Source organism: Salvelinus fontinalis, chromosome 8 (genome assembly GCF_029448725.1).
Source record: "Salvelinus fontinalis isolate EN_2023a chromosome 8, ASM2944872v1, whole genome shotgun sequence".
NCBI lineage: Eukaryota > Metazoa > Chordata > Actinopteri > Salmoniformes > Salmonidae > Salvelinus > Salvelinus fontinalis.
In genome coordinates this window covers 22,406,236-22,418,155 of record NC_074672.1, presented here as the reverse complement: position 1 = coordinate 22,418,155, position 11,920 = coordinate 22,406,236, and the positions used below count along the sequence as shown (strand labels likewise).

The 11,920-nt window shown below is 43.4% G+C and overlaps 1 protein-coding gene across 2 annotated transcripts in view; it reads right to left on the bottom strand.

Annotated features, from left to right (window-relative positions):
* Positions 1 to 11,920, bottom strand: part of nphp4 (nephronophthisis 4) — a 208,250-nt gene that overhangs the window by 65,541 nt on the left and 130,789 nt on the right. For both annotated transcript variants that reach the window (XM_055931730.1, XM_055931731.1), the window contains exons 13-16: positions 10,428 to 10,609; positions 6,989 to 7,180; positions 3,918 to 4,105; positions 138 to 298 (exon numbers count right to left, since the gene is read on the bottom strand). In XM_055931730.1, the coding sequence (XP_055787705.1) occupies positions 138 to 298; positions 3,918 to 4,105; positions 6,989 to 7,180; positions 10,428 to 10,609 (723 nt within the window). The remainder of the gene's footprint in view (positions 1 to 137; positions 299 to 3,917; positions 4,106 to 6,988; positions 7,181 to 10,427; positions 10,610 to 11,920) is intronic.

Below are 11,920 nucleotides of genomic sequence, written 5' to 3'. Positions count from 1 at the left end.
GAGAGCAGAAACCGACTGGCACCCAGGCTAGATATAGTGAAACATAGGGTGTCATGTGTGGTAGAAAAAAACAAGGACAACTGCCAGTCAGAGTGTGCCGTCTGACCATGTGAGGTAAGGCTAATGTCTTACTGTACCTTGAGCCCCAGGGCTGTGGAGCCGATAAGCAGGAGGGATTGGCTGTCCCACACATCCACCTGCAGAGTGTGCAGGGCCAGGTAGCGCAGGAACCAGCGTCTCTCACCCGGCTGCAAGAATGCCCCGTCCACACGAAACTGCAGCCGGAGTCCCGGGGAGCCTGGAAAGAGGGACATGATACCATAGAGATCAAATTGTAAGAACTGCATCCCCATTCAAGTCAATGGCTCTGTAATGAGTGGAACGCCAGCCATCTTGAGTGTACCCGTAGTAATTATATTTCTATGAATGATATAACACATTGAGGAGGGAGGGACATGGATACGTACACATTCACATATTTAAAACACAGAAAAAGCATACACACTCATATGGAGTCATACTATACAGTTACATATCGGGATATTATTTTTGATGATATATCCTATCGTTTTGACAATATTGCAATATTATGTTTGCGCTAGTTGGCTGTACCTGCAGCTTTATAGCTTGTTCTCCAGCTTATTTTTAAAAAGGGAGGCAATTTGTTTTCATACTTTTATTTCCATAACTGATCAAAACGTGTTCTCATTACTCTCTCTTGTCCATTGGCAGAAGACACATGGTGAGTAATATGTTTGGAACATTGTATTGCAATAAAATCACAGTACCGAATCGCAATATATATATAGAATCGTGAGAATCTCAATACATATATCTTATCGGCACATAAGTATCGTGACACTATCGTATCGTGAGCTCCCTGGTAATTCCCAGCCCTAGTGTGCACACACACATACTGTCCTATAAGGTCAATTCAGGATAAGAGCTCACATTAAATTAGGCTCATGAATTGAAAATGGCCTTTTGTAGATTTCGAATTTCGATGAATCTAAAGACTGTGTGTGTGTGTGTGTGTGCTCGTGTTTGCCTGTGTGTATTTGGAAGCAAGGTGCGAACGTCCCGTAAACAGTGCCTCGTTAGTACATAACACATCAAACACCAAAGCAACCCTTCCAACCCCCCATCGACAATCGATGTTATACCAAGGTTACACCAATGTTGAATTGAGGGTTTAAAACAAAGAATTATCAAAAGACCAGACACAGCGGCCTCCTGGGTGGCGCAGCGGTCTAAGACACTGCTTCGCAGTGATAGAGGTGTGACTACAGACCCGGGTTCGATCCCAGGCTGTATCACTACCGGCCGTGATTGGGAGTTCCATAGGGCGGCGCACAATTGGCCCAGCATCGTCCGGGTTAGGGGAGGGTTTGGCCGGGGGCACTTTACTTGGCTCATCACGCTCTAGCGACTCCTTGTGGCGTGGGCCTGGCCATCAGTTGGCTGATCATGTTTCGGAGGACGCATGACTTGACCTTCGCCTCCCGAGCCCATTGAGGAGTTGCAGCGATGAGACAAGATTGAAATTGGGGAGAAAAAGGGGTACAAAAAAAATGACCAGAAATAGATGTAAGAACATGATCTTATTCCCACAAAAGCTGGTGAACGGAAAAAGAAAAGCCCTGGCCCCCTATGTAGTGCACGCATTAGTTTTGATCTGGGAATATAGGGAATAGGGAATAGGGTGTTATTTGGGATCCCTATGACGCATGTCCTCAGCCCCTGTGGCCTGCTGGGTAGCGCGAGACCACCTCTGTGCAGCTGTGTCACCCCTGACGTCACTAGCAGTGGTACAACCTTGCTGTATATCTTTCATGCTGCCATGGTACAGTACATCATATCTGGTCTAAGAGCTTCTGAGAAAAGCAGCTTTTACAATATCTTATGCTTTAAGACACATCTTGCATGCTAAAGACAATTCCATCCTGCTCTTAATTTGAGCAAGTTTGCTACAGCAGGAAAAAAATGATGTGTCCTGATGTGCAGGAAAATTCTCAGCAACAAATGAGTGGTCAAATTAAGATCCGAAATACAGTTACACAGACAGACAGACAGACAGACAGACAGACAGACAGACAGACAGACACAGACAGAGAGAGACAGAGAGAGACAGAGAGAGACAGAGAGACAGAGAGACAGAGAGACAGAGAGAGAGAGAAACAGCATTGTAAATACAACCCATATTTATGCCTATTTATTTTAACCTGTGTGCTTTAACCATTCGTACATTGCTACAACACTGTATATATATAATATGACATTTGTAATGTCTTTATTGTTTTGAAACTTCTGTATGTGTAATGTTTACTGTTAATTTGTATTGTTTGTTTCACTTTTGTGTATTGCTACCTCACTTGCTTTGGCAATGTTAACACATGTTTCCCATGCCAATAAAGCCCCTTGAATTGAAATTGAATTGAGAGAGAGAGAGAGAGAGAGAGAGAGAGAGAGAGAGATTGGAGCTTGCATACATATGTAAATGTGTTCATGTACAATATGTTCTGGGCACACATCATGGGTGGGTGCAGAGAAGGAGGTGGGCGTGGGATAGGAGCAGGGGTGTCATTCAATACCACTCAGGGATTGCATTCCAAATGGCACCCTATTCCCTATATAGTGCACTACCTTTGATAAGAGCCATATAGGCCCTAGTCAGAAATAGTGCACTATATAGGGAGAGGGTGCTATTTGGGATGAACACACTCAGTAGCGGTACTAATATCTAGGCCGTTTCCTTAGGCACTATGCATGAGCTCTATGATTGAGTAAGAGTGTTTGCAAATATTCAACAGACATGGGTTCAAATACTATTTGAAATACTTTGTGTTTTCTTTAGCCTGCTTGGAGTGCCAGATCAGCAGGGTTTGCAAGTTAGCGCAACTATTCTACTGGTTCCATTGAGCCAGGCAAGCTCAATCAAGCCCAGCTAAAGTATTTAAAATGATTTCAAATAATATTTTGTGGGCTATACTCGGCCTTGTCTCAGGATGGTAAGTTGGTGGTTGAAGATATCCCTCTAGTGGTGTGGGGGCTGTGCTTTGGCAAAGTGGGTGGGGTTATATCCTTCCTGTTTGGGCCTGTCCGGGGGTATCATCGGATGGGGCCACAGTGTCTCCTGACCCCTCCTGTCTCAGCCTCCAGTATTTATACTGCAGTAGTTTATGTGTCGGGGGGCTAGGGTCAGTTTGTTATATCTGGAGTAGTTCTCCTGTCTTATCCGGTGTCCTGTGTGGATTTAAGTATGCTATCTCTAATTATCTCTTTCTTTCTCTCTCTCGGAGGACCTGAGCCCTAGGACCATGCCTCAGGACTATCTGGCATGATGACTCCTTGCTGTCCCCAGTCCACCTGGCCATGCTGCTGCTCCAGTTTCAACTGTTCTGCCTGCGGCTATGGAACCCTAACCTGTTCACCGGATGTGCTACCTGTCCCAGACCTGCTGTTTTCAACTCTCTAGAGACAGCAGGAGCGGTAGAGATACTCTGAATGACCGGCTATGAAAAGCCAACTGACATTTGCTCCTGAGGTGCTGACTTGCTGCACCCTGGACAACTACTGTGATTATTAGTATTTGACCATGCTGGTCATTTATGAACATTTGAACATCTTGGCCATGTTCTGTTATAATCTCCAACCGGCACAGCCAGAAGAGGACTGGCCACCCCTCATAGCCTGGTTCCTCTCTAGGTTTCTTCCTTTGTTTGGCCTTTTTAGGGAGTTTTTCCTAGCCACCGTGCTTCTACACCAGCATTGCTTGCTGTTTGGGGTTTTAGGCTGGGTTTCTGTACAGCACTTTGAGATATCAACTGATGTAAGAAGGGCTATATAAATAAATTTGATTTATTTGAATTCACGTCTGGTTGGTACAGTTCAAAATGTTTCCTCTGGTCCCCCCTTACCAGAGTTGACTGTTCCATCCTTGTTAATGACGGCCAGGACACAGGGAGGCGTCTCGCTGGATTTCTTCGGCAGCTTGTCGATGCCCAGTAGTTTCAGGCACTGTGTGGTCACTGGTGGGAAGCGGTAGAGCTGGAAGGTGAAATGAACAGAGTCTGGCCAGTTGCTGCTCCCCCCTTGCTGTGGTATCCTGTGGGCAAACAGGAAGAGAGGAAACAAAGGTTACACCGTTTATTTATGCTAAACCCTTACATTACATGATGTAACCTGCATGTACTGTAGTACACACTATTCACACTGAACATTACTTCATACACTACAACATAGTGTTTATTCACACTAAACCCTAATGTTATATGACGTTGACTTCATGTACTCCAACATACAGTAGGTGCGATTCACATTTTTTAACCCTGACTTAGTCTACAATGTATACCACATTCACCATTCTCAATAAACTACACAATTACTATTACGCTAAATCAGTTAAAGTATGCCATCTTGATTTTTTATGAATTGATTACACTTTTGCTTGGCTATATGTTGTATATGTTCTATATCTTGTCCATGTACAGAATGTCTATTTTCCGTATAGCAAATTACCCCTTGGGGGATAATAAAGTCTGTTACTCAACACAGTACACAGGCATATGTTATATTCACTTTAATATTACGTTCTACTTGGAATATCATCGCTGAGCTCCTGCCAAGTATGATAATTATTTTATCGAACCAATCCATGTGCAGTGGGAGAAGCACATTTAGGATTTAATAACACCTATTTAAAAATGTCATTAAATCAAATTGAATCAGAGAGTCAGATCAGTCAATCATTCAGCTTCGTCGGTTTCCTGGAAACAAAAATCAACACTTTTCCCCCACATCCCCGTCCCTACACATGTGTCCTTTTTACAGTTCCTTAAAACGACAAAACCAATAGTGTTCTGAGATTAGGAGGGCTAAATCACTTAATGAAACCCCCATAAATCAGAGACTGATAGAAAAGGTGCCCTCTCAGCAGCTATAGGCTTACAGCATCATACCTTTTAGATGGATGGATTCATCTTCTGTGATAAAATCTATAAAAACCTGTTGTAACCCTGTATCTGGGGTTAAAAAATGTCTGTGCAATGAGAAAGCATGCTTGTTCTGATTGGCAGTGAGAAGTATTATTTTTTTAATTGTAATGATGGGAGCAAGTTTACTTGCTATCAGAGCAAGAGGAATGTAGCTTTTGTCCTAGTCTGGAAATCAACTATAGGTGGTAGAGTGATTGAATCTAAATCAGTCCTCAACTTTCTTCTATTTCACCCGATTTAAAACGACCACCCTCTGAGCGTATTAGCACTAAACACACACAATCTCCACACACACACTCTCCAAACCGTGGGTGGGCCCAAACTCTCGCCCGTCGTCCCCTCAGTCTCGGTGCTTGGAATAAATGAGCTGCGAGTGAGATTAGGGACGGAAACGATTACTTCTCTATTTCCTTGCGAGAAGATTAGCAATCAATCATTGGACATTATATAAATAGGAGGAGAAGCGTTTAGGGAGAGGCAGTCACTGTGAGGCCCACTGAGCACGAACGGTATCAAAACCACCACGTTGAAGTGGAATTTAATAAGAGCAAAGTCTGACCAAGGAGACACACAGGCAGAGATTCCCGTGATAAAGAGGCCGGCGCAAGCTAATGTCTCTATGTGGCTACAGAGATTGGGGCTGTGTCCCAAATGGCACCATATTCCCTATATAGGGCACAGTGCACAATATAGGGAATAGGGTGCCATTTCTGACACACCCAGACATTAATATTCTTCCAGTAAACAGACAAGATTGATAATTATAGCATTGTAGAGAGAGACGCAGAAATTATATCACAGTCATTCCGGAGACTCGTTGGTTCACAGTCATTCCCCCTTGCCCGCTGTACCCGTTCATCATGTTTATTAGGTAATTTTGTTAGGGAAACAAAGTGTGTCGTGCCCATTGTTTCAGAGTGAGCCGCGAATACCGAGGACTCTTGGAGATCTTTCAAGTTGGCATGAAGTATGTATTTGTGAGGTGGTTGAAATTGTTTTAGTGAAAATGCTGAAAGGCCTACAGGCCTGACAGTAGTGAGCAGCTGAGATGGCGTCAGCTTTATAAAATACCCTTTTTTTGGTTACAAATGTCAGATCCTTAATTTCCCCCCACTTATGGCACTTTTGAGCAGTATCTGTTGATTCCTTTTATGTGAGGTAAACTACTGTAAATTGCCAGCCTGCAATTCAGTCAGAGCGGTAATCGTCAAAACATAAAAGCTCCCATTATGTTTCAAACTGCGCTGAAGCCTCAAAGCTGCAGCCACAAAAGAAGTGGCTGTACCTTTGCTCGCAGGGCCGTCGGTGATGCATATGACAAATGCCTGATGCTTTTATCTTGGGGATGACAGAGCTGATGACAAAATAAAAGTCAGGCTTTGGCAGAGGGGACAGCTGCAGGACCTGGGATGTATTTGACAAGGCTTTGTGTATGTGTGTGTGTATTTTTGTGCGTGTGTGTGAGCCTTAAATCGCCAAGAGTAAGTGTGTGTAAGTGCACTGAAGTAATCTTGGCTGGACGTCAACATCACAAAGCACCTTATGTCCTTGGCTGGCGACCAAGTGCACACAGGAAATGTCTCTTCTTATATTTTCATACTAAGTGGTGTGGAGGCTCATATAAAATGTCATTTCTTTCAAGCCCATTATTCTTATTTGCAGACAAAAATAGTCAAGCTCAAATCCTCATATGTGGTTTCTTCACTATGGGGCGAATCCTAGCTTTCACTTAAGTCAAATGTTCACTTATTCGCCCAGTGAGATCAATGCATGACAAAGTGATCATTTGACTGAAGTTTTGATACACCCTTATACATACATTGCATTCTGGAGGCACAGGGCAAATCCATCCTATATGAACATTGGAAGACAATGTACAGTACAACAGAGTACATAACATGCTGGTTAGAATCAATATCAGCCTACACTATGCGGGTGATGTTTATGCATGGTGCCGTAGAGCCACAAACATGACCAGACGGCTGTGGGTTCACCTGGAAAATGCCAGAAACTGCAGCAGGAGCACATTGCCCTGCAGGGGATCCGCCTCCTCTCTCTGGGGGTCAAAGTTGACTGGTTCTGTCGGGTCCAGCACTTCAGCCACCAGCCCACTGGGGTCTGTGATGTAGGGGAAGCCGGCTGAGTAGAGGTGGGCCAGGGAGCTCCTGGAACTCACAGAGGAAGAGCTGCAAAAAAAGAGGAAACAATCCTCAAACAAAAAGAAGAATCTAGGCTTCGTCTGAAACGGCATCGATCCTATTCCCTATATAGCACACTACTATTGGACAGAGTCCGTTAGGAAGCCCATGAGGCTCTGGCCAAAAGTAGTGTACTATATATACTAGGGAAAATGGTCTAATTTCAGACACAGCCCCAGAGAGTACAAAGCTATTTGTATTAGCAAACAAACTTAATGGAAAAACGCAGTGACATGGGTTGGGTTCAATTCCAGTGACATAGTCCTAATACTATACTCTATAGTCATTATAATGTATTCAAAGAGGGTTTGTTTTCAATTCACGAAGAGAGCAATTGACCCCAACCCTAATACTCAGGTTGGCATTCGAAACATGGAGGGAGAATGATTAAGATGGTTTGAGGATGTTGGCATCCCCGCCCTGTTCATCGATAACATACGAAGAGAGAATCCCGTCTGGGGGGAGAGGAGGACCAGTGTCAAAACGCTCCCTCAGGATTTCAACCATAATCTGTAGATATCTCTAATCACAGTGGCCCACCTGTTTTTCTGAAACCATGGTAACATCCATAACTTATATTTTTGATATTGACATGGACTACTCCGTGCATGATAAGTAGCAGAGCAGCAGACACAGATGGTTGGTTAAAGTGCACATTCAGGGAAAGGAAAATTAACAATCTGTTGTTTACCACGAGAATGTCAGTAAGACGAATGTGACAAATCATATCAGTAAATACAATTTACTTCAAAAGTAATACGAAAAAACAGACTCATAACTAATTATGTTTTGGGCTTATTCAGAGGGTAATGCCAAAGACCTTATCAAATGGGCGAGTTTGCCATGGGTATATACACTCATTTCACACTTCCGTCTTCCCATCTTAATTCACCCCCGATTGTATTAATATTTGAGCCACTGTCTTAATTTCAAAGGGGTTCAATCTGACACACAGTTGTGATTATTGAAATTAAATTAAGAAAGTTATTTGAAGTTCATTGTGATCCTCCTCAAATAAGTGGGTCATTTCGCTCAGAAGATATATTTAAAAAAAAGACAGTCCCATACGTTACATCCCAGCGAACAGCACTACGCCTGTCTGTGTTCCAGACACTGCGTCTGTATCCTAAAGGACACTCTATTACCTACAGTATACTGTATACTGCATCCTTACAGTGCATTCGGAAAGTACTCAGACCCCTTGACTTTTCCCCCATTTTGTTAGGTTAAAGCCTTATTTAAAATGGATAAAATATAAACAATTCTCGTCAATCTACACACAATACCCCATAATAACAAAACGAAAACAGGTCTATAGAACATTTTGCAAAAGTATTAAAAAGAGAAAACAAAAATACCTTATTTACATAAGTATTCAGACCCTTTGCTATGAGAATCAGGTGCATTCTGTTTCCAGTGAGATGTTTCTACAACTTCATTGGAGTCCACCTGTGGTAAATTCAATTGATTGGACATGATTTGGAAAGGCACACACCTGTCTATATAAGGTCCCACAGTTGACAGTGCATGTCAGAGCAATAATCAAGCCATGAGGTCGAAGGAATTGTCCGTAGAGCTCCGAGATAGGATTGTGTCGAGGCACAGATCTGGGGAAGGGTAGCCAACAATGTCTGCAACATTGAAGATCCCCAAGAACACAGTGGCCTCCATTATTGTTAAATGAAAGAACTTTGGAACCACCAAGACTCTTCGTAGAGCTGGCCGCCCGGGCCACACTGAGCAATCGGGAGAGAAGGGCCTTGGTAAGGGAGGTGTCCAATAACCCGATGGTCACTCTGACAAAGCTCCAGTTCCTCTGTGGAGATGGGAGAACCTTCCAGAAAGACAACCATCTCTGCAGCACTCCACCAATCAGGCCTTTATGGTAGAGTGGCCAGGAAGCCCCTCATCAGTAAAAGGCACATGACAGCGTGCTTGGAGTTTGCCAAAAGGCACCTAAGGACTCTCAAAGCATGAGAAACAAGATTCTCTGGTCTGATGAAACCAAGATTGAACTCTTTGGAATGAATGCCAAGCGTCACATCTGGAGTAAACCTGGCATCATCCCTACGGTGTGTAGATTGATGAATTACATTTTTTTTTTTTACATTTTTAGAAAATAAGGCTGTAACGTAACAAAATGTGGAAAATGTGGAAAAAATGTGCTAAGTTGGTAGAGCATGGCACTTGCAACGCCAGGGTTTTGGGTTCGATTCCCACGGGGGACAAGTACGAACAATGTGAAAATGTATGCACTCACTACTGTAAGTCGCTCTGGATAGGAGCGTCTGCAAAATAACTCAAATGTAAATGTAAAATGTTTGTTTGAGCGCCGGCCGCCGTGTCAGTTATTTGCACGGCGTCATTTCTCATGTGGTATTCCTCTGTTACACCATGACTGTACTATATTATGACTGCTATTATGATAGCCTACCTCCTACATTATATTAGCTCTATATTATCTAGTTAGTAAACAGATATGATGTTAGTACTCACAGGTTATTTAAAGAATGGGCCCCCCCTTTAAAAATGACTGCTGCACACCGTCTTGTATCGTAAATAGTCACTTGAGATGCTATTTTAGAACAGGATCCTACTCCTCTAAATTGTCTCCTAACTGAATGTTCCACCTACTGTATACTACCCACTGCACATTAGACAAATTAGCTGACCCATAGATCTCTCGGTAGATAGCAAGACAGTAGAGAATTGTGGTGTAATGGACCGATGCCCAAACCTTTGGACGGAGATAACACGGCAGCTAAAACAAGGAGAGTGTTTGAGGCATGTTCAAAGCCACGGTGCGAGGCCGGTTACCATTCAATAGCCTTTTATCACACTTCAGTGACAGCCGCAAGTGTGGACCGTGAATGCTACTCAAGCCTGACTGATTAGATGCGAGTGACTTATCATGGTTGTAAAATACCAGGGTCGAGACTAGTGTAGAACTGCATTAGCGCCGGCGATAAAGCCCTTTAAATGACAACACCACTTGAGATACAGTACTACTAATCCAGCTGTAGTTAGCTTTGAAGGGTCACGGTTAACTAATTCATTTTGTCCTGCCGTTTATGCAATTTTTCCCAGGACACCTCCTTGTAACGTCGATATAAAGGACCTTGAGGACCCTATCCTTCCATTAACATGCAGGCGTTCTGTGAGGCACCCAAAGCAGACGAGGGACCGATGTGTGAAACCGCTGTCTGTGACAAGGACCCTGGCCTCTGGTGCTCACCTGGGCACAGCATGTGTTCCCATGGTGATGATGGGGGCATGGATGGGGGTGAATGGCAGCTCCTGGAGCTCCAGGTGGCCCTCGTTGGCCAGCATGGCAGATTGGTATGCAGGGAGGAGGTCCCTAGGGGACACGTTTAGGTCCACCTCAAGGTGGGTGATGTTGCTGGCAGCTGGGAGCTCCTATCACAAAGAGAGAGAGAGAGAAAAAGCGAGAGAGAAAGCGAGAGAAAGAAGAAATTAGCAGAAAAAAGGAGAGAAAGAGAGAGAGGCTGATCAACGTATAGCGGTTGACATCAAACCTTACATAGTCACCCTAAAATGACCTAATTACAGGAAATGTAATTAAACAAATTTAATTTAAAAAATTGTACTAAACTATTATTCTACTAAACAAACAGATTGGTCAGTTTCCCTTATTACGTTAATGGAACGCGTCTAGCTGGGTTCGTTGCACGTAGTTCAAGTAATGACAATTTTTATGGGGAACTTAATGTAAAATGTTTCCCCGAGAACGACTCCCCTGAATCATTGACACATGCATCACTGAGAACGATGTATCAGGGATGTAATCATTACCGCACACCCTAGCAAAACGGTTTGCAATGGAAAAAAGATCAGATAGTCCCTCCCCGTTTTTTGTCAATTTTATTTTGTTTAGTGGCTAATGAACACAACCTCGCTGCTAATTAGCTGTGTAGAGGTAATGGCGCCATTTTCCAGTCCAGTCCTCACTCTCCTGTCCTAGTGGTGATTGGTGGAAGAAAACACCTGCCAGAACATTACAAGACCTTCCACCACCCTCCTCCTTAATGACCTCCATCAAAGCCACACTGTGACACCCGCAACACACACCGCCATGATTGAAACCTATACAATGACCTATAGTAGTTAGTTAGGCCTACAGAAAAGCACTAGGCACTGCAGTCGAGGGTGATTCAAGTAAATGTAAATGTTGTTACGTTACAGCCTTATTCAAAAATGGATTAAATAAAAATGTTTACTCATCAATCTACACACAATACCCCATAATGACAAAGCAAAAACAGGATTATTTTTGTGTTTGCAAATGTATTAAAAATACTTTACATAAGTATTCAGACCCTTTGCTGTATGAGTCCGAAATTGAGCTCAGGTGCATCCTGTTTCCAATGACCATCCTTGAGATGTTTCTACAACTTGATTGGAGTCCACCTGTGGTAAATTAAAATGATTGGACATGATTTGGAAAGGCACACACCTGTCTATATAAGGTCCCACAATTGACAAAGCATGTCAGAGCAAAAAATCAAGCCATGAAGTCAAAGGAATTGTCCGTAGAGCTCCGAGACAGGATTGTGTCGAGGCACTGAGCAATTGGGTGAGAAGGGCCTTGGTCAGGGAGGTGAACAAGAACCCGATGGTCACTCTGACAGAGCTTCAGAGTTCCTCTGTGGAGATGGGAGAACCTTTCAGAAGGACAACCATCTCTGCAGCACTCCAACAATCAGGCCT